The sequence below is a fragment of the Oncorhynchus masou genome, chromosome 6, assembly GCF_036934945.1.
Source record: "Oncorhynchus masou masou isolate Uvic2021 chromosome 6, UVic_Omas_1.1, whole genome shotgun sequence".
Taxonomy (NCBI): Eukaryota; Metazoa; Chordata; class Actinopteri; order Salmoniformes; family Salmonidae; genus Oncorhynchus; species Oncorhynchus masou.
The window spans coordinates 10,556,788-10,580,777 of NC_088217.1; the positions used below are offsets into that span (position 1 = coordinate 10,556,788).

The window sequence follows — 23,990 nt, forward strand, 5'->3', positions numbered from 1 at the left end:
AAGCCAACCCCACGAAACACGGGGCGCACAACAAAACAAATGCCCCAAACACGGGGACTTAAACTGTCCAGCAAACCCCACGAAATGGGAAACACGTAACCCACAAACGTGCACACAAGTTACACAAAACAATCCTGCACAAAGAACAGGCGGGTCTACTGGAAAATAAAACCCGATTAATCAGCCTAAAACACAAACAGGTGAAACCAATAAACAGAAAGGGGAAAAAATAATCCGCCGGTGACGATGACCGCCGAGCGCCACCCGAACAGGAAGAGGAGCCACCTTCGGTTGGAGTCGTGACAGCAACCCTCATGACAGCACAGACATTAAATTCTGATGAAGGCTATCGAAACTTTGATATTTCTGAAAAGTAGCTTATTGTTTCTGAGCCACGACAACTTTTATTCTCTATTTCTATTCTCTACACTCCTAGAAAAAAGGGCTCCAAAAGGGTTCTTTGGCTGTCCCCATTGAATAACCCTTTTTGGTTCCAGGTAGAACCCTATTTGGTTCTTCTGTGGAAAGGGTTCTATATGGAACCCAAAAGGGTTATCCTATGGGGGCAGCCAAAGAGGTTTTAGATAGCACCTTTTTTTTCTAATAGTGTAGCTGTGTGGCCTCAGAGCTGCTTGTGATTTCGCCATCACTAAAGATCTGAGTTTCATGAACTGTCCCTGCCACTTAGGGTCATTTAACTGTCCACTATGATGCCTCTGATTCAGTGGTACGTTACATAGAATGACATAATGATCACTGTGCGATGTGGGCTTCAATGAAGATGACAGGGACACACATTCAGGGTAAGACTCATTGTGAGACAGACTCTCACTCAGAGATATCACTGAGACCCACAGACTCATGTCTTAATACCCCATAACAGTACCAGGCATTTTGCAGGTTGCAAAAATGAACTACTCATAGTCATGAACTCAGAAGGCCTTAGACCAGGTGCTTCATGTTAGTCCACAAAGTCCTGTTCAACCTTCATGACATCAAACCCACCTAAGGCTGGACTCACAGATAGAACTGCAAAAAAGTCACGTCATTGTTTGTAGACCACTAAATCATGGAGGGTGTGGTCTGCCTGAGATTGTATTTTTCCTCTAGTTGTGTGCTCAAGGCCTCAGAGCTGCTTGTGATGTCATTATCACTAAGTCACTAGTGGAGCGGGTAATGTATGAGTGTATCAGCCTCCTCTTAGCACCTCCTCTAAGGCTCTGACCCCATGTCTACTCTAAATGTCTAAATGACCAGCATGGTCCAATAATAATAAGGCAGAACAGTTGAAACTGGAGCAGCAGCACAGCCAGGAGGACTGGGGACAGCAAGGAGTCATAATGTCAGGTAGCCCTGAGGCATGGTCCTAGGGCTTAGGTCCTCCGAGAGAGAGAAAGAAAGAGAGAAAGAGAGAATTAGAGAGAGCAAACTTAAATTCACACAAGACACCGAATAGGACAGGAGAAATACTTCAGATATAACAGACTGACCCTAGCCCCCGACACATAAACTACTGCAGCATAAATACTGGAGGCTGAGACAGGAGGGGTCAGGAGACACTGTGGCCCCATCCGAGGACACCCCCGGATAGGGCCAAACAGGCAGGATATAACCCCACCCACTTTGCCAAAGCACAGCCCCCACACCACTAGAGGGATATCTTCAACCACCAACTTCCCATCTTGAGACAAGGCCGAGTATAGCCCACAAAGATCTCCGCCACGGCACAAACCAGGGGGGGGCAACTCAGACAGGAAGATCACATCAGTGACTCAACCCACTCAAGTGACGCACCCCTCCCAGGGACGGTATGAAAGAGCCCCAGTAAACCAGTGACTCAGCCCCTGTAATAGGGTTAGAGGCAGAGAATCCCAGTGGAAAGAGGGGAACCGGTCAGGCAGAGACAGCTAGGGTGGTTCGTTGCTCCAGAGCCTTTCCTTTCACCGTCCCACTCCTGGGCCAGACTACACTCAATCATATGACCCACTGAAGAGATGAGTCTTCAGTAAAGACTTAAAGGTTGAGACCGAGTTTGCGTCTCTTACATGGGTAGGCAGACCATTCCATAAAAATGGAGCTCTATAGGAGAAAGCCCTGCCTCCAGCTGTTTGCTTAGAAATTCTAGGGACAATTAGGAGGCCTGCGTCTTGTGACCATAGCGTACGTGTAGGTATGTACGGCAGGACCAAATCAGAGAGATAGGTAGGAGCAAGCCCATGTAATGCTTTGTAGGTTAGCAGTAAAACCTTGAAATCAGCCCTTGCCTTGTCAGGAAGCCAGTGTAGGGAGGCTAGCACTGGAGTAATATGATCAAATTTTTTGGTTCTAGTCAGGATTCTAGCAGCCGTATTTAGCACTAATTGAAGTTTATTTAGTGCTTTATCCGGGTAGCCGGAGGGTAGAGCATTGCAGTAGTCTAACCTAGAAGTGACAAAAGCATGGATTAATTTTTCTGCATCATTTTTTGACAGAAATGTTCAGATTTTTGCAATGTTACGTAGATGGAAAAAAGGTGTCCTTGAAATGGTCTTGATATGTTCTTCAAAAGAGAGATCAGGGTCCAGAGTAACGCCGAGGTCCTTCACAGTGTTATTTGAGACGACTGTACAACCATTAAGATTAATTGTCAGATTCAACAAAAGATCTCTTTGTTTCTTGGGACCTAGAACAAGCATCTCTGTTTTGTCCGAGTTTAAAAGTAGAAAGTTTGCAGCCATCCACTTCCTTATGTCTGAAACACATGCTTCTAGCGAGGGCAATTTTGGGGCTTCATTGTTGTTTCATAGAAATGTACAGCTGTGTGTCATCCGCATAGCAGTGAAAGTTAACATTATGTTTTCGAATGACATCCCCAAAAGGTAAAATATATAGTGAAAACAGTAGTGGTCCTAAAACGGAACCTTGAGGAACACCGAAATTTACAGTTGATTTGTCAGAGGACAAACCATTCACAGAGACAAACTGATATCTTTCCGAAAGATAAGATCTAAACCAGGCCAGAACTTGTCCGTGTAGACCAATTTGGGTTTCCAATCTCTCCAAAAGAATGTGGTGATCGATGGTATCAAAAGCAGCACTAAGGTCTAGGAGCACGAGGACAGATGCAGAGCCTCGGTCTGATGACATTAAAAGGTCATTTACCACCTTCACAAGTTTTACCATGTAGCGGTGTAGCTAACTACTAAAGCAGCACTAAGGTCTCGGAGCATGAGGACAGATGCAGAGCCTCTAGGTTCCCACCTATACTCCCCCATCCTGCTTCTCCAGTGCCTGGACCTGTAACTGCCAGTTAGTATCCAACTGCTCTCCAACTGCTGTTCAACTGCTGTCCAACTGCTCTCCAACTGCTGTTCAACTGCTCTCCAACTGTTCTCCAACTGCTTTCCAACTGCTGTTCAACTGCTGTCCAACTGCTGTTCAACTGCTGTCCAACTGCTGTTCAACTGCTCTCCAACTGCTCTCCAACTGCTCTCCAACTGCTGTTCAACTGTCACACATGATGCCTGTTATTCAGTCAGTGTTATATAACATGTTGTTGAATGAAATAACCCTCATGTCTTGATAAACTCCCTGGACAGGACACTCGTCTATCTCCTGTTTCTGTAGCATGAGGCAGCTTGATACACTCACTTGACACAGTGACACTAGCCTACCAAACGAGCTAAATCACTTCTAAGCTCTCCCTCGCCCTCCATTTGGTAAATCCAACCACAAGTCTATCCTCCTGATTCTTGCTTACAAGCAAAAATTAAAGCAGGAAGCACCAGTGACTCGGTCTATAAAGAAGTGGTCAGATGAAGCAGATGCTACACTACAGGACTGGAACATGTTCCAGGATTCTTCCGATGGCTTTGAGGAGTACACCACATCAGTCACTGGCTTTATATTTTTTTTTTCTCCCCAATTTCATGGTATCCAATTGTTTTTAGTAGCTACTATCTTGTCTCATCGCTACAACTCCCGTACGGGCTCGGGAGAGACGAAGGTTGAAAGTCATGCATCCTCCGATACACAACCCAACCAAGCCGCTCTGCTTCTTTTAACACAGCGCGCATCCAACCCGGAAGCCAGCCGCACCAATGTGTCGGAGGAAACACTATGCACCTGGCAACCTTGGTTAGCGCACACTGTGCCCGACCCGCCACAGGAGTCACTGGTGTGCGATGAGACAAGGATATCCCTACCGGCCAAGCCCTCCCTAACCCCGGATGACGCTAGGCCAATTGTGCGTCGCACCACGGACCTCCCGGTCGCGGCCGGTTACGTCAGGGCCTGGTGGCACAGCTGGCACACCCGGGAGGCCCAGTCACTGGCTTTATCAATAAGTGCATCGAGGACTTTGTCCCCACAGTGACCACCGTAACTGTACGTACATACCCAAACCAGAAGCCATGGATTACAGGCAACATTCACACTAATCTAAAGGGTAGAGCTGCTACTTTCAAGGTGCGGGACTCTAACCTGGAAGCTTACAAGAAATCCTGCTATGTTCTGCGACGAACCATCAAACAGGCAAAGCGTCAATACAGGGGTAAGATTGAATCATACTACACCAGCTCTTATGTGGCAGAGCTTGCAAACTACTATAGACTACAAAGGAACACAGCCGCAAGCTGCCCAGAGACACGAGCCTTCCAGACGAGCTAAATCACTTCTATGATCGCTTCGAGGCAAGCAAAACTGAGAAATACATGAGAGCATTAGCTGTTCCGGATGACTGTGTGATCACCCTCTCCGTAGCCAACGTGAGTAAGACCTTTAAACAGGTCAACATACACAAGGCTGAGGAGCCAGACGGATTACCGGGACGTGTGCTCCAGGCAAGTGCAGACCAACTGGCAGGTGTCTTCATTGACATTTTCAACATGTCCCTGATTGAGTCTATAATACCAACATGTGTCAAGCAGACCACCATAGTCCCTGTGTCCAAGAACACAAAGGCAACCTGCCTAAATGACAGGTCTGCTACAGACCTGTAGCACTCACGTCCATAGCCATGAAGTGCTTTGAAAGGTTGGTAATGGCTCACATCATCACCATTATCCCAGAAACCCTAGACCCACCCAAATTAGCATACCGCCCAAACTGATCCACAGATGATACAATCTCTATTGCACTCCACACTGCCCTTTCCCACCTGGACAAAAGACAAAAAACACTTATGTGAGAATGCTATTCATTGACAACAGCTCAGCGTTCAACACCATAGTATCCTCAAAGCTCATCACTAAGCTAAAGATCCTGGGACTAAACACCTCCCTCTGCAACTGGATCCTGGACTTCCTGACGGGCCGCCCCCAGGTGGTGAGGGTAGGTAGCATCACATCTCTCATGCTGATCCCCAAAACTGGAGCTCCCCAGGAGTGCGTGCTCGGTCCCCTCCTCTACTCCCTGTTCACTCATAATTGCATGGCCAGGTACGACTCCAACACCATCATTAAGTTTGCAGACGACACAACAGTGCTAGGCCTGATCACCGACAACAATGAGACAGCCTATAGGGAGGAGGTCAGAGACCTGGCCAAGTGGTGCCAGGACAACAACCTATCCCTCAACGTATCCAAGACTAAGGAGAAGATTGTGGACTACAGGAAAAGGAGGACCAGGCACGCCCCCATTCTCATCGAAGGGGCTGTAGTGGAGCAGGTTGAGACCTTGAAGTTCCTTGGTGTCCACATCAACAACAAACTAGAATGGTCCAGACACACCAAGACAGTCGTGAAGAGGGCACAACAAAGCCTATTCCCCCTCAGGAAACTAAATAGATTTGGCATGGTGTCCTGAGATCCTCAAAAGGTTCTACAGCTGCAACATCAAGAGCATCCTGACTGGTTGATTCACTGCCTGTTATGGCAACTGCTCGGCCTCCGACCGCAAGGCACTTCAGAGGGTAGTGCGTACGGCCCAGTACATCACTGGGGCTAAGCAGCCTGCCATCCAGGACCTCTACACCAGGCGGTGTCCGAGGAAGGCCCTAAAAATGGTCATAGACTGTTCTCTCTACTACCGCTTGGCACTATTGGTTTGAGCCTGTAAGTAAGCATTTCACTGTAAGGTCTACAGTCGTGGCCAAAGGTTTTGAGAATGACAGTCTGCTGCCTCAGTTTGTATGATGGCAATTTGTATATACTCCAGAATCTTATGAAGAGTGATCAGATGAATTGCAATTAATTGCAAAGTCCCTCTTTGCCATGCAAATGAACTGAATCCCCCCCAAACATTTCCACTGCTTTTCAGCCTGCCACAAAAGGACTAGCTGACATCATGTCAGTGATTCTCTTGTTAACACAGGTGTGAGTGTTGACGAGGACAAGGCTGGAGATCACTCTGTCATGCTGATTGAGTTTGAATAACAGACTGGAAGCTTCAAAAGGAGGGTGGTGCTTGGAATCATTGTTCTTCCTCTGTCAACCATGGTTACCTGCCATCATCATAGCTTTGCACAAAAAGGGCTTTACAGGCAAGGATATTGCTGCCAGTAAGATTGCACCTAAATCAACCATTTATCAGCTCATCAAGAACTTCAAGGAGAGCGGTTCAATTGTTGTGGGCTCCAGGGCGCCCAAGAAAGTCCAGCAAGCGCCAGCACCATCTCCTATAGTTGATTCAGCTGCGGGATCGGGGCACCACCAGTACAGAGCTTGCTCAGGAATGGCAGCAGGCAGGTGTGAGTGCATCTGCACACACAGTGAGGCGAAGACTTTTGGAGGATGGCCTTGTGTCAAGAAGGGCAGAAAAGAAGCCACTTCTCTCCAGGAAAAACATCAGGGACAGACTGATATTCTGCAAAAGGTACAGGGATTGGACTGCTGAGGACTGGGGTAAAGTAATTTTCTCTGATGAATCCCCTTTCCGATTGTTTGGGGCATCCGGAAAAAAGCTTGTCTGGAGAAGACAAGGTGAGCGCTACCATCAGTCCTGTGTCATGCCAACAGTAAAGCATCCTGAGACCATTCATGTGTGGGGTTGCTTCTCAGCCAAGGGAGTGGGCTCACTCACAATTTTGCCTAAGAACACAGCCATGAATAAAGAATGGTACTAACACATCCTCCGAGAGCAACTTCTTCCACCATCCAGGAACAGTTTGGTGACAAACAATGCCTTTTCCAGCATGATAGAGCACCTTGCCATAAGGCCAAAGTGATAACTAAGTGGCTCGGGGAAAAAAACATCAATATTTTGTATCCATGGCCAGGAAACTCCGCAGACCTTAATCCCATTGAGAACTTGTGGTCAATCCTCAAGAAGCAGACAAACAAAAACCCACAAATTCTGATCCAGAAGTTAATTGACAGCATGCCGGGGCGGATTGCAGAGGTCTTGGAAAAGAATGGTCAACGCTGCAAATGTTGAGTCTTTGCATCAACATCATATAATTGTCAATAAAATCCTTTGACACTTATGAAATGCTTGTAATTATACTTCAGTATTCCATGACAAAAGAACCTAAAGACACTGAAGCAGCAAAATTTGTGGAAATTGATATTTGTGTCATTCTCAAAACTTTTGGCCATGACTGTACACCTGTTCTATTTGGCGCATGTGACAAATCAACTTCGATTTGATTTGACAGGACACTAGTCTATCTCCTGTTTCTGTAGTGTGAGGCAGTTTGAAACACTCCCTGGACAGGACACAAGTCTATCTCCTGTTTCTATAGTGTGAGGAGGTTTTATACACTCCCTGGACAGGACACTAGTCTATCTCCTGTTTCTATAGCGTGAGGCAGTTTGATACACTCCCTGGACAGGACACTACTCTATCTCCTGTTTCTGTAGTGTGAGGTAGTTTGATACACTCCCTGGACAGGACACTAGTCTATCTCCTGTTTCTATAGTGTGAGGCAGTTTGATACACTCCCTGGACAGGACAATACTCTATCTCCTGTTTCTGTAGTGTGAGGTAGGTTGATACACTCCCTGGACAGGACACTAGTCTATCTCCTGTTTCTGTAGCGTGAGGCAGCTTGATACATTCCCTTGAGAGAACACTCGTCTATCGCAGGCCCATTCCCCCAATCTATCCTGTTTTAATGCTGAGTGCCAAGCAAAGACTTTGGTCTGACATGGCCAGTGGGTCGAACTCCTATTCTCAGGGCGGATACTCTAATCACAAGGCCACTGAGTTGGTCCTGCTTCAACTGTATATTATAATAATAATAATAGGCTTTGTAAAAGGCTGTGATGTATCATACTATTATTGTAGAACCAGGAAGAGAACGAGGAGGAGCTGTTGATCTAATGGCTCCATTATCCAACACGTTTCAGTCCTGCTGTCTTAAATCAAATTTACACTACAGCCACAGCTTGGCTTCTGGTAATAACCAGCATCAACCCACTTAGCAGCTAACATATAGAAGATTTATATCAGCTATTAGAATACATCGATGTCATTAAAACATACAAAAATTGTAAAGATTGAAAGACTGTCTTTTTTATTTTATTTTATTCATTCACGTACCTCTCTGTCTCTGTCTGTCTCTGTGTCAACTCTCTGTCTGTGTGTCAACTCTCTATCTCTGTGTCAACTCTCTGTCTCTGTCTGTCTCTGTGTCAACTATCTGTCTCTGTGTCAACTTTCTGTCTCTGTCTGTCTCTGTTCGTACCTCTTAGCCTCTGTGTCAACTCTCTGTCTCTGTTTGTACTCTTAGCCTCTGTGTCAACTCTCTGTCTCTGTCTATGTCTGTTCGTACTCTCTGTCTGTCTCAACTCTCTGTCTCTGTCTGTCTCTGTTCGTACTCTCTGTCTCTGTGTCAACTCTCTGTCTCTGTCTGTCTCTGTTCGTACTCTCTGTCTCTGTCTCAACTCTCTGTCTGTCTGTCTCTGTTTGTACTCTCTGTCTCTGTCTCAACTCTGTCTCTGTCTATGTCTGTTCGTACTCTCTGTCTCTGTCTGTCTCTGTTCGTACTCTCTGTCTCTGTGTCAACTCTCTGTCTCTGTCTGTCTCTGTTTGTACTCTCTGTCTCTGTCTATGTCTGTTCGTACTCTCTGTCTCTGTCTCAACTCTCTGTCTCTGTCTGTCTCTGTTCGTACTCTCTGTCTCTGTCTCAACTCTGTCACTGTCTGTCTCTGTCTCAACTCTCTGTCTCAACTCTGTCTCTGTCTGTCTCTGTCTCAACTCTCTGTCTTTGTCTCTCTCTTTCTCTCTCTCTCTCTCTCTCTCTCTCTCTCTCTCTCTCTCTGTCTCTCTCTCTCTCTCGGTGTCCCAGTCCCTTTCTCTCTTTCTTTGTTTTTGTCTCTCTCTCTCTCCCCCCACTCTCTCTCTCTCTATTTCTATTTCTCTCTCTTTCTCTCTCTCTCTCTCTCTCTCTCTCTCTCTCTCGGTGTCCCTGTCTCTCTCTCTTTGTTTTTGTCTCTCTCTCTGTCCCCCCCACTCTCTCTCTCTCTCTATTTCTATTTCTCTCTCTCTCTCTCTCTTGCTCTCTTTCTCTCTCTCTCTCTCTCTCTCTCTCTCTCTCTTTTTTTTATCTCTCTCTCTGTCCCCCCCTCTCTCTCTCTCTCTCTCTCTCTCTCTCTCATCTCAAGTGTTGTGTCACAACTGTGAATTAGTGCATTCTCTTCCGCCTGTTTATCTCCCAGTAGGGCTTCATGTACCATTCTTCTCTTCTATATTTTCTTTGCTCAAACAACCCTTAAGCATCGTTCTTTGGTTTAATCATTTGGTCGTTTATTTTCCCCCTGACCAGCACATTTACATTGACATTTTAGTCATTTAGCAGACTTGTTGCTGTGACATCAGCTGTTGTTGTTGAAGGCCTGTTGGTGAGCTGTGGGAGTTTTGATAGCTGTGTGATGGTCTTTCAGGGCTGCTCAGTTGTAGTGGTTCCTGTGTTGTCAAAGATACACCAGCCAACCTGACAGCAACTTCATCATCAAAAAAAAATGTATTTAATTCGGCAAGTCAGTTAAGAACAAATTCTTATTTACAATGACGGCCAACACCGGCCATACCTGGGCCAATTTTGCACCACCCTACGGGACTCCCAGTCACGGCTGGATGTGATACAACCTGGAATCGAACCGGGGACTATAGTGACACCTCTTGCACTGAGATGAGTGGTTCAGTGTTAGACCATGAGGTCATGTTCATGTACCGACACGTGTTACATGTAACACGTGTTGTACTTCATGTCACAGATACACCAGCCAGCTTCACTGTGGTGCCATCAAAAAAAATACAGTTGTATTTGTCACATGCTTTGTAAACAACAGGTGTAGACTTGCAGTGAAATGATGACTTATGGGCCCTTTCTGGCAATGCAGAGAGAAAGAGAAACGGGCCTCCTGAGTGGTGCAGGCACTGTATCGCAGCGGTCTGAGGCGCCACTACAGCCTCGGGTTCGATCCCAGGCTGTTGTCATTACCCAAAGCTGTATATTATCCATGTCCATATTCAGACATGACCCTGAGAAATCTAGGATATTACAGTTCTTCGGGTCCCGTTGATAGGATAGTCTCAAACGGAGCTCATCCAGTTTATTCTCCAGTGATTTTACGTTCACCAATAGATTGGAGAGTAGAGGCGCTTTATTTAATCGCCGACGTAGTCTTGTCAGGGAGCCCACTCGTTTGCCTCTCTGGCGCTGTGGCTTTTGAGTCCTTGGGATTAGGGCTTGGTCCAGAATGAGTGGTACATCCACAGCTGCCAACTCGTTGAAGTAGAAATTTTCATCCAAATCGAGGTTAGTCATCGCTGTTCTAATGTCCAGAAGCTGTGGCTTAAATATTATGTACAAAAAAAAGTTAAAATCAGCATAAAAAACCCCCCCACAAAATATCAGAATTGGTCAGGAGCCTGTAAAATGACAGCTAGCCACCGCAGCGCCATCTTCAACCATGAGGACCGCTTCATCTAACATGTCACAAGTGTTCTGTTTCCTTCCTGTCTTGACTGAGATACACCAGCCGGTTCCACGGAGATGACATCATGAATGTACTGCTTCATCTAACATGTAACATTTAACACGTGCACCTTCCTGTGTTGTCACAGATACACCAGCCAGCCTCATAGTGACGGCATCATGCTGGACCACGAGGACAGTTTCTGGTGTCAGGCCCTGGAAGACTTGGAGACCTGTGGACAGTCTGAGCTGCTCAGAGAGATAGAGGTATAGCTACAGTAACTGACCTGGGTCAATTAAGACCATCAACTGTCTCCGAACCTTTAAAAATCGGAGTAATCTGCCACACACCTGACAAGGAAGATAAGAGACTGAACAAAAGTGAAGAAAATGTCCTGCGTACTTAGATCCATGTAAATTACAAAGGAGAAAGGTTTCTCTGTGATACAAATAAGACCAAAAAGCAGAATTTGACAGTACAGGAAGTGGCAGGAATACAGTGGCAACATACTGAAACATCCAGGCGTCTACTTGTTATTCCACTCCTGCTGCTGGTGTCCTGTTGTGTTGGGTCTAGCATGGTCACAGTAACATAGAGACATTCTTGGAAAGACTGCATACTAACAAACAATGTATGCTAGTTCTGTCCTTGAACTGTTCTCGTCTATTGATGTTCTGTATTGTGTCATGTTTAGTGCGGACCCCAGGAAGAGTAGCTGCTGCTTTCGCTACAGCTAATGGGGATCCTAATTAAATGCCAAAATACCACAGGAACTATTTAAGACCCAAGGGGTTTGGTATATGGCCAATATTCCACGGCTAAAGGCTCTTCTTATGCCCAACGCGTAGTGCCTGGATACAGCCCTTAGCCGTGGTATATTGGCCATATACCACAAACTCCCAAGGTGCCTTATTGCTGTTATAAAACTGGTTACCGATGTAATTAGAGCAGTCGTAGCCGTGGTATACGATCTGATATACCACGCCTGTCAGCCAATCAGCATTCAGGGCTCGACCACCCAGTTTATAATAACAAAAAATATAGCCTGGATCTGTTTCTGTACATACATTCGGATGTCAATAAAAACACAGGTGGACATCGACAATTCTTAGTTTCTGCTCGCATTTCCAGACCCCAGCTGGAATCTGCTTTGATTGTTAAAGCAGTGTAATGTTACTCCAGCATGTTAGTCTACAGTTCCCAGTGTAATGTTATTCCAGCATGTTAGTCTACAGTTCCCAGTGTAATGTTATTCCAGCATGTTAGTCTACAGTTCCCAGTGTAATGTTATTCCAGCATGTTAGTCTACAGTTCCCAGTGTAATGTTATTCCAGCATGTTAGTCTACAGTTCCCAGTGTAATGTTATTCCAGCATGTTAGTCTACAGTACCCAGTGTAATGTTATTCCAGCATGTTAGTCTACAGTTCCCAGTGTAATGTTATTCCAGCATGTTAGTCTACAGTTCCCAGTGTAATGTTACTGCAGCATGTTAGTCTACAGTTCCCAGTGTAATGTTACTCCAGCATGTTAGTCTACAGTTCCCAGTGTAATGTTACTCCAGCATGTTAGTCTACAGTTCCCAGTGTAATGTTATTCCAGCATGTTAGTCTACAGTTCCCAGTGTAATGTTACTCCAGCATGTTAGTCTACAGTTCCCAGTGTAATGTTATTCCAGCATGTTAGTCTACAGTTCCCAGTGTAATGTTACTCCAGCATGTTAGTCTACAGTTCCCAGTGTAATGTTACTCCAGCATGTTAGTCTACAATTCCCAGTGTAATGTTACTCCAGCATGTTAGTCTACAGTTCCCAGTGTAATGTTACTCCAGCATGTTAGTCTACAGTTCCCAGTGTAATGTTACTCCAGCATGTTAGTCTACAGTTCCCAGTGTAATGTTACTCCAGCATGTTAGTCTACAGTTCCCAGTGTAATGTTATTCCAGCATGTTAGTCTACAGTTCCCAGTGTAATGTTACTCCAGCATGTTAGTCTACAGTTCCCAGTGTAATGTTATTCCAGCATGTTAGTCTACAGTTCCCAGTGTAATGTTACTCCAGCATGTTAGTCTACAGTTCCCAGTGTAATGTTACTCCAGCATGTTAGTCTACAGTTCCCAGTGTAATGTTACTCCAGCATGTTAGTCTACAGTTCCCAGTGTAATGTTATTCCAGCATGTTAGTCTACAGTTCCCAGTGTAATGTTATTCCAGCATGTTAGTCTACAGTTCCCAGTGTAATGTTACTCCAGCATGTTAGTCTACAGTTCCCAGTGTAATGTTACTCCAGCATGTTAGTCTACAGTTCCCAGTGTAATGTTACTCCAGCATGTTAGTCTACAGTTCCCAGTGTAATGTTACTCCAGCATGTTAGTCTACAGTTCCCAGTGTAATGTTACTCCAGCATGTTAGTCTACAGTTCCCAGTGTAATGTTATTCCAGCATGTTAGTCTACAGTTCCCAGTGTAATGTTACTCCAGCATGTTAGTCTACAGTTCCCAGTGTAATGTTACTCCAGCATGTTAGTCTACAGTTCCCAGTGTAATGTTACTCCAGCATGTTAGTCTACAGTTCCCAGTGTAATGTTACTCCAGCATGTTAGTCTACAGTTCCCAGTGTAATGTTACTCCAGTATGTTAGTCTACAGTTCCCAGTGTAATGTTACTCCAGCATGTTAGTCTACAGTTCCCAGTGGTCCCATACACATGATATATTTACAGACTGGGGATGCGTCCCAAATGACACCCTATTCACTATGTAGTGCAGTACCCTTGGCCAGAGACCTATGGACCCTGGTAGTGCCCTAAATTGGCAATAAGGTGTGATTTGTGAAGCATCCTGAGGTACTTTGTGGAGTCCATTATAAATGTACTGAAACCTTACCAGGTACTGGAGTCTCTGTCTGAAGTGGGTTCTATTTTTATGTCAGTGGAAAACAGAATTTACATGACTTTATTACGTGTTATAAGACATAGGGTGTCTTGGCTTTTCTACTCTTCTCTGCTCTCCTTTACTCTCTACTCTACTATGCTCTACTATGTACTCTACGCTGTACTCTACTCTGTATTCTACCCTACAATGCTCTTCTCTACTCTGTGCTCTACTCTACTCTACTCTGTACTCTACTCTGCAATGCTCTACCCTATGCTCTACTCTATACTCTACTCTATACTCTACTCTGTACTCTACTCTACTCTGCTCTACCCTATGCTCTACTCTACTCTATACTCTACTCTATACTCTACTCTGTACTCTACTCTGCTGTGCTCTACCCTATGCTATATTCTACTCTACGTTGTATTCTACTCTGCTCTGCTCTGTACTCTACTCTACTCTACTCTGCTATGCTCTACTATAATCTACTCTACTCTGTACTCTACTCTACTATGCTCTACTCTACTACTGTACTGTGTTCCACTATACTATACTATGCTACTCTCTCTGTACTATACTCTACTATGCTCTACTATACTCTGTTATGCTCTACTCTACTCTGTACTCTACTATGCTCTGCTCTACTCTACTTTGCTATGCTCTACTATGCTCTACTCTACTCTGCTCTACTCTACTCTGCTCTACTCTACTTTGCTACGCTCTACTATGCTCTACTCTACTCTACTATGCCCTACTCTACTCTGTACTCTACTCTACTATGCTCTACTCTACTCTGTACTCTACTCTACTATGCTCTACTCTACTCTGTACTCTACTCTACTCTGTACTCTACTATGCTCTACTCTACTCTGTACTCTACTCTACTCTGTACTCTACTCTACTCTGTACTCTACTATGCTCTACTCTACTCTGTACTCTACTCTGCTATGCTTTACTCTACTATGTACTCTACTCTACTCTACTCTATACCCTACTCTACTATGTACTCTACTCTGCTCTACTATGTACTCTACTCCACTCTACTCTATACCCTAATCTACTCTGTACTCTACTCTACTCTATACCCTACTCTACTATGTACTCTACTCTACTCTATACCCTACTCTATTCTGTACTCTACTATGTACTCTACTCTGCTCTACTATGTACTCTACTCTACTCTATACCCTACTCTACTCTGTACTCTACTATGTACTCTACTCTACTCTATACCCTACTCTACTCTGTACTCTACTATGTACTCTACTCTACTCTATACCCTACTCTACTCTGTACTCTACTATGTATTCTACTCTACTCTATACCCTACTCTACTATGTACTCTACTCTACTCTATACTCTACTCTATACCCTACTCTACTATGTACTCTACTCTATACTCTACTCTATTCTGTACTCTACTATTTACTCTACTCTACTCTATACCCTACTCTACTCTGTACTCTACTCTACTCTACTCTACTTTCTCTCTATAGGCATCCATCATGACGGGCAGTGCCATCAGTATTGGGGTGGATGGTAACAAGTCCCATGCCATCTCCCACCCTGGGGACCCCGTCAGCCAGCCCCGCGTCAGCCCTCTACGGAGGAGCTCCCTCCTGCACCACGATGCCAAGACCCACCTGCACCAGGAGGTCCACCTCCACCAGGAGGCCCATCTGCCCCCGGAGGCCCAGCTCCTGCACCACGAGGCCAGGACCCAGCTGCATCATGAGGCCAAGGCCAAGAACACACTCCGGGTGTCTGAGAAGACCTGGGAGTCCCGCAGAATCAAGGAGGAGATGCAGGAGATCCTGTCCCCGACCCCTCTTGAGCTACACAAGGTGACTAATGTACCCACCATGCAGGGCTCTCCAACCCTGTTTCTGGAGAGCTGCCGTCCCGTAGGATTTCACTCCAACCCTGTTTCTGGAGCGCTGCCGTCTCGTAGGATTTCACTCCAACCCTGTTTCTGGAGCGCTGCCGTCTCGTAGGATTTCACTCCAACCCTGTTTCTGGAGCGCTGCCATCCCGTAGGATTTCACTCCAACCCTGTTCCTAGAGAGCTATATTTTATATTTGAAATCATTTATAATTTTATTCTTATAATTAGCTGGTTGATGATCTGAATCGACTGGCATTGGAGTGTAAACCTACAGGAGGGTATCTCTGCAGGAACAGGGTTGGAGTTAAAACCTACAGGAGGGTAGCTCTCCAGGAACAGGGTTGGAGTTAAAGCCTACAGGAGGGTAGCTCTCCAAGAACAGGGTTGGAGTTAAAGCCTACAGGAGGGTAGCTCTCCAGAAACAGGGTTGGAGTTAAAACCTACAGGAGGGTAGCTCTCCAGGAACGGGTTGGTCGTTAAAACCCACAGGAGGGTAGCTCTCCAGGAACAGGGTTGGAGTTAAAACCTACAGGAGGGTAGCTCTCCAGGAACCGGGATGGAGTTAAAACCTACAGGAGCGTAGCTCTCCAGAAACAGGGTCGGAGTTAAAACCTACAGTAGGGTATCTCTCCAGGAACAGGGTTGGAGTTAAAACCTACAGTAGGGTATCTCTCCAGGAACAGGGTTGGAGTTAAAACCTACAGGAGGGTAGCTCTCCAGGAACAGGGTTGGAGTTAAAACCTACAGGAGGGTAGCTCTCCAGGAACCGGGATGGAGTTAAAACCTACAGGAGCGTAGCTCTCCAGGAACAGGGTCGGAGTTAAAACCCACAGGAGGGTAGCTCTCCAGGAACAGGGTTGGAGTTAAAACCTACAGGAGGGTAGCTCTCCAGGAACAGGGTTGGAGTTAAAGCCTACAGGAGAGTAGCTCTCCAGGAACAGGGTTAAAGAGCCCTGCACCACGGGAACCTGACTGATTTGACTTGACTCCAACCATATGCTGTTGTTCCTTCCTGTTGGGGTCTAGACAGTGTACAGTAACATAACACAGTAACATAACACAGTAACAGAACACAGTAACAGAACACAGTAACATAACACAGTAACAACACAGTAACTGAACACAGTAACATAACACAGTATCAGAACACAGTAACAGAACACAGTAACAGAACACAGTAACAGAACACAGTATCAGAACACAGTAACAGAACACAGTAACAAAACACAGTATCAGAACACAGTAACAGAACACAGTAACAAAACACAGTAACAGAACACAGTAACAGAACACAGTAACAGAACACAGTAACAGAACACAGTAACAGAACACAGTAACAGAACACAGTAAAAGAACACAGTAACAGAACACAGTAACAGAACACAGTAACAAAACACAGGATCAGAACACAGTAACAGAACACAGTAACAGAACACAGTAACAGAACACAGTAACAGAACACAGTAAAAGAACACAGTAACAGAACACAGTATCAGAACACAGTAACAGAACACAGTAACAGAACACAGTAATCAATAATATATCAATACATACATTATTGACTAACAACACTCTAATGTATTGATTGGCTTGTGCATCCTGCTCTTCACTGTCAGACCAACCTGTCTGCTGTCGTTCGTTTTCTCAATAGCACTGATCTTGCCAATAGCGGCTCTTTCTGAGGAAGGTTTTACTTGCGACGATCGTGATGCTGAATACACTTATTGTACAGTACTGCAAGTCACAGAATAAGAGTGTGCCTGCTCAATGCAGGCTTCACTGCGCTCAGAGGTAAAGGTAACACCATAGCCACCACCCTTCTCTGTCATTGGCTTTCGTTAGCATTTTAAGTGTATGTTCAACCATCCCAAGGCCCCATTATGTCACAAAGCTGTGCAGCCATGTGTGAAGATGCAGGATATATGAGCAGTACTAACAGTGTTAAAGGAGTTATGTGTCCAGCTGTATCCAGCTATGTCCAGTTATATCCAGCTGTATCCAGCTATGTCCAGCTATGTCCAGTTATGTCCAGCTATGTCCAGTTATGTCCAGCTATGTCCAGTTATATCCAGCTGTATCCAGCTATGTCCAGCTATGTCCAGTTATGTCCAGCTATGTCCAGCTTGTCCAGCTATGTCCAGTTATGTCCAGCTATGTCCAGCTTGTCCAGCTATGTCCAGTTACATCCAGCTATGTCCAACTATGTCCAGTTATGTCCAGCTATGTCCAGTTATGTCCAGCTATGTCCAGCTTGTCCAGCTATGTCCAGTTATATCCAGCTATGTCCAGCTATGTCCAGTTATGTCCAACTATGTCCAGCTATGTCCAGTTATGTCCAGCTATGTCCAGTTATATCCAGCTGTATCCAGCTATGTCCAGCTATGTCCAGTTATGTCCAGCTATGTCCAGCTTGTCCAGCTATGTCCAGTTATGTCCAGCTATGTCCAGCTTGTCCAGCTATGTCCAGTTACATCCAGCTATGTCCAACTATGTCCAGTTATGTCCAGCTATGTCCAGTTATGTCCAGCTATGTCCAGCTTGTCCAGCTATGTCCAGTTATATCCAGCTATGTCCAGTTATATCCAGCTATGTCCAGTTATATCCAGCTATGTCCAGCTATGTCCAGTTATATCCAGCTATGTCCAGCTATGTCCAGTTATATCCAGCTATGTCCAGTTATATCCAGCTATGTCCAGCTATGTCCAGCTATGTCCAGCTTATCCAGCTATGTCCAGTTATATCCAGCTATGTCCAGTTATATCCAGCTATGTCCAGCTGTGTGTGTGTTGAAACTACTGTATGTGTTTGCAGCACTAAACTAACGTGTTGTATTACCTTATCGGGTTGTAATTCCCCAGGTGACGGTGATGAAGGATCCGGAGAGCGATGACTTCGGCTTCAGCGTCTCTGACGGGTTCCTAGAGAAAGGTGTTTACGTCAACATGATCCGTCCCGAGGGCCCGGCTGACCGTGCAGGCCTGAAACCATATGACAGGATCCTACAGGTGCCTACTGCGTCTGTATCCACCCATCAGCCTGTACAGTAGACAGACGGACGGACGGACAGACAGACAGACAGACAGACAGACAGACAGACAGACAGAATGGCACTAGCAGTGTTAGTATCTAATGAGTGTCTGTGTTATTTTACTGGGATTTTCTTCAGCGAGCCTGGCGAGGAACACCCCCCCCTCTCCCCCCCACCCCCTCTCATCCCCCCCCTCTCCCTCTCTCTCAATTTACCCTTCTACCCGCTCTCCTTCCCTCCCCCTGCCTCCCTATCCACCCCTCTCTCCTTCCCTCCCCCTGACTCCCTATCTGCCCCTCTCTCCTTTCCTCCCCCTGACTCCCTCTCCCCCCTGACTCCCTATCCACCCCTCTCTCCCTCTCTCCTTCCCTTCCCCCTGCCTCCCTCTCTCGCCCTCTCTCCTTCTCTCCCCCCTGCCTCCCTCTCTCTCCCCTCTCCTTCCTTCCCTCCCCCCTGCCTCCCTCTCTCTCCCTCTCTCCTTCCCTCCCCCCTGCCTCCCTCTCTCTCCCTCTCTCCTTCCTTCCCTCCCCCTGCCTTCCTCCCTCTCTCTCCCTCTCTCCTTCCCTCCCCCTGCCTCCCTCTCTCTCCCTCTCTCCTTCCCTCCCCCTGCCTCCCTCTCTCCCCCTCTCTCCTTCCCTCCCCCTGACTCCCTATCCACCCCTCTCTCCTTCCCTCCCCCTGCCTCCCTCTCCCCCTCTCCCCCTCCCTCTCTTTAAGCTGTACACAATCTGGCTCTCAATACAGACCGCTGGCAAGTTAATAAACGATCAGCGTATTAACAGAGAGAACATGGAGGGACAGGTTGGGTTGTGACCACTGGGAGATGGCAATAGCAACCCCACTGGTGGGAATACAGTACAGTTATTATGATATCTTCCCTATCATACCCATGAGACAGAAGAAAAGAAAATAGGAAGACATGTTTAGACCAGAAGAAGTACAGTATCTATTTCAACCTTTAATACCCATGAGACAGAAGAAAAAATGAAGTACATTTTTAGACCAGAATAGGACAATGGGAATGGTTCTGATCACGCCAAAACCACAGTTTAATAAAGTCCACTTATTGAAGGTAAATAAAGAAACCAAGAACGACTTACTATAAAAACTCACATTCAACGTGTACTGACTCGGGCCAAGATAAAAAGTTAAATATGCACAACCAGCACGCACATATGCCAGTAGCTCCTAACTTCCAGATCTCAGTTCTCTAGCTGTCTTCCAAGCCTGATTCTCACTGTACGGCGGCCAACCCAAGCTGTCCTGTGCTTGCTCTGATATTTTCCTTTCACATTGTCCTTCCAGCCTGGTTTCCAGCTGCCATGGTGGATGTGTAACCAGGCCAGAGCAGTTACAGCTCGGTTTGGCTCAGTTTGGTTCGGTTTGGCTCGGTTCGGTTTGGTTTGGTTCGGGCCCATATGGTGTGAACCAGAATAAAACAGTGCACACTGATGTGGTTATAAAGCGGAATTAACGGTTCTGTTGCTATGTTGACTATTGACTACAGTGTTTATTCCTAGAAATCAGTCCTTGGTTACAATGTTTTCTGATCTGTCTGTGCGCAATCTACAGTAATAGTAAAAGTGTCCATATTGTGGCTGGAATCGAAACAGCTTCTTAATACGGACGGCGTAGGTATGTCTATTTGACACCCTCCATTTTGTATCCCTGTCGTAGTGAGGATTGTGCAGCACATTGATAAACAACTGCTTCAACATGCAGATAGGTCTGAATCCTAACTCACACTAATCATCCTACTGAAATCGTTGAATGATTAAGGCAATATTCAGAGTTCAGAGTATAGTGCAAATCTATATGTCGGAATGCCACTCACATTGTGACACGTTCCATACTGTCCAAACTCCAAAGTGACTAATTCTACCGACAGTGACAACATAATGAATGAATCTGTGCATGTCTTCCCATTATTTGGGACGTGTGAATGTGTCATTGTAAATGTCAACAGTTCTGTAAGTCACGTTGTCTGCTGAAGTCAGCAAAATGACTCTATTTTAGGGGGTTGGTGAACCACATGCGTACCAGGGACTTGACTCCCAAGTTGATAGTCTTGACTCCCAAGTTTCATGATTCAATACTTGCCATACCATCCACCATTTTTAGAAAATTGTGCTGTGATCAACTATGTACTGAATATTGATGAATGAATGAATTACTGAATAGGAGGCTAATTAATTAGTGAATAAGACTAATTCATTATTGAATACGAGGCTAATGATTTACTGAATAAGAGTCTAATGAATGACTGAATAAGAGTCTAATGAATGACTGAATAAGAGTCTAATGAATGACTGAATAAGATGCTAATGAATGACTGAATAAGAGTCTAATGAATGACTGAATAAGAGTCTAATGAATGACTGAATAAGAGTCTAATGAATGACTGAATAAGAGTCTAATGAATGACTCAATAAGAGTCTAATGAATGACTGAATAAGATGCTAATGAATGACTGAATAAGAGTCTAATGAATGACTGAATAAGAGTCTAATGAATGACTGAATAAGAGTCTAATGAATGACTGAATAAGAGTCTAATGAATGACTGAATAAGAGTCTAATGAATGACTGAATAAGATGCTAATGAATGACTGAATAAGATGCTAATGAATGACTGAATAAGAGTCTAATGAATGACTGAATAAGAGTCTAATGAATGACTCAATAAGAGTCTAATGAATGACTGAATAAGAGTCTAATGAATAACTGAATAAGAGTCTAATGAATGACTGAATAAGAGTCTAATGAATGACTGAATAAGAGTCTAATGAATGACTGAATAAGAGTCTAATGAATGACTGAATAAGATGCTAATGAATGACCGAATAAGAGTCTAATGAATGACTGAATAAGAGTCTAATGAATGACTGAATAAGAGTCTAATGAATGACTCAATAAGAGTCTAATGAATGACTGAATAAGAGTCTAATGAATGACTGAATAAGAGTCTAATGAATGACTGAATAAGAGTCTAATGAATGACTGAATAAGATGCTAATGAATGACTGAATAAGAGTCTAATGAATGACTGAATAAGAGTCTAATGAATGACTGAATAAGAGTCTAATGAATGACTCAATAAGAGTCTAATGAATGACCGAATAAGAGTCTAATGAATGACTGAATAAGAGTCTAATGAATGACTGAATAAGAGTCTAATGAATGACTCAATAAGAGTCTAATGAATGACTGAATGTCTAATGAATGACTGAATAAGAGTCTAATGAATGACTGAATGTCTAATGAATGACTGAATAAGAGTCTAATGAATGACTGAATAAGAGTATAATGAATGACTCAATAAGAGTCTAATGAATGACTGAATAAGAGTCTAATGAATGACTGAATAAGAGTCTAATGAATGACTGAATAAGAGTCTAATGAATGACTGAATAAGAGTCTAATGAATGACTGAATAAGAGTCTAATGAATGACTGAATAAGATGCTAATGAATGACCGAATAAGAGTCTAATGAATGACTGAATAAGAGTCTAATGAATGACTGAATAAGAGTCTAATGAATGACTCAATAAGAGTCTAATGAATGACTGAATAAGAGTCTAATGAATGACTGAATAAGAGTCTAATGAATGACTGAATAAGAGTCTAATGAATGACTGAATAAGATGCTAATGAATGACTGAATAAGAGTCTAATGAATGACTGAATAAGAGTCTAATGAATGACTGAATAAGAGTCTAATGAATGACTCAATAAGAGTCTAATGAATGACTGAATAAGAGTCTAATGAATGACTGAATAAGAGTCTAATGAATGACTGAATAAGAGTCTAATGAATGACTCAATAAGAGTCTAATAAACATCCACTTCCCCTGGTGCTGTAGGTGAACCACGTGCGTACCAGAGACTTTGACTGCTGCCTGGCTGTGCCTCTGATCACCGAGGCTGGGGACAAGCTGGAGCTGGTGATAAGCAGGAACCCCCTGGCCCAGCAACTGCACCATGAACCGGACTGTCTGGACCAGGACCAAGGCCTTCTCATCTCTGCACTGCAGTCCAACAGTAGGGAGCACCACCACTATGCCACTACAACCCGAGCCATGGACCTGTGATTTACAGACACGCAGCACAGACACACGGAACCACAGACCAGGACTAAGGACTACTTATTTCTGCACTGCAGTCCAACAGCGGAGACCACCACTACAACCCGAGCCATGGATCCTGTGATTACAGACACAGACTACAGTCACACCAAGCCACAGACCATGACCATGGAACTGTGTCTGGATTTACAACCGCACACAAAACCATGTGTTTACAGACACACCAATGACCTGGTACTTTACAGCCTACAGACACACCAATGACCTGGTACTTTACAGTCTACAGACACACCAATGACCTGGTACTTTACAGTCTACAGACACACCAATGACCTGGTACTTTACAGCCTACAGACACACCAATGACCTGGTACTTTACAGCCTACAGACACACCAATGACCTGGTACTTTACAGCCTACAGACACACCAATGACCTGGTACTTTACAGCCTACAGACACACCAATGACCTGGTACTTTACAGCCTACAGACACACCAATGACCTGGTACTTTACAGCCTACAGACACACCAATGACCTGGTACTTTACAGCCTACAGACACACCAATGACCTGTGACTTTACAGCCTACAGACACACCAATGACCTGGTACTTTACAGCCTACAGACACACCAATGACCTGTGACTTTACAGCCTACAGACACACCAATGACCTGGTACTTTACAGCCTACAGACACACCAATGACCTGGTACTTTACAGCCTACAGACACACCAATGACCTGTGACTTTACAAACATAAGACACACAGTCAAAGACAAGCGTCATGGACCTATACATACTACAGACACACTTTGGGCCTGTGCTTACGGACACACTTTGGCTCTGTGATTACAGACACACCATGTCTCAGACCTGTAACTACAGACCTATAACTACAGACCTGTAACTACAGACCTATAACTACAGACCTGTAACTACAGACCTGTAACTACAGACCTATAACTACAGACTTATAATACAGACCTGTAACTACAGACATGTAACTACAGACCAGTAACTACAGACCGGTAACTACAGACCTATAACTACAGACCAGTAACTACAGATCTATAACTACAGACCTATAACTACAGACCTATAACTACAGACCTATATCTACAGACCAGTAACTACAGATCTATAACTACAGACCTATAACTACAGACCTATAACTACAGACCTATATCTACAGACCTATAACTACAGACCAGTAACTACAGACCAGTAACTACAGACCGGTAACTACAGACCTGTAACTACAGACCTATAACTACAGACCAGT

At 44.7% G+C, this 23,990-nt stretch overlaps 1 protein-coding gene across 1 annotated transcript in view; it reads left to right on the forward strand.

The window, feature by feature from the left end:
• grip2b (glutamate receptor interacting protein 2b) overlaps positions 1 to 23,725 on the forward strand; it is a 217,007-nt gene extending 193,282 nt beyond the window's left edge. The window contains exons 21-24 of the mRNA XM_064967506.1: positions 10,990 to 11,107; positions 15,206 to 15,553; positions 18,453 to 18,599; positions 22,486 to 23,725. Coding sequence (XP_064823578.1) covers positions 10,990 to 11,107; positions 15,206 to 15,553; positions 18,453 to 18,599; positions 22,486 to 22,713 — 841 coding nt within the window. The 3' untranslated portion in view covers positions 22,714 to 23,725. The remainder of the gene's footprint in view (positions 1 to 10,989; positions 11,108 to 15,205; positions 15,554 to 18,452; positions 18,600 to 22,485) is intronic.
• The last annotated feature ends 265 nt before the right edge of the window (positions 23,726 to 23,990 follow it).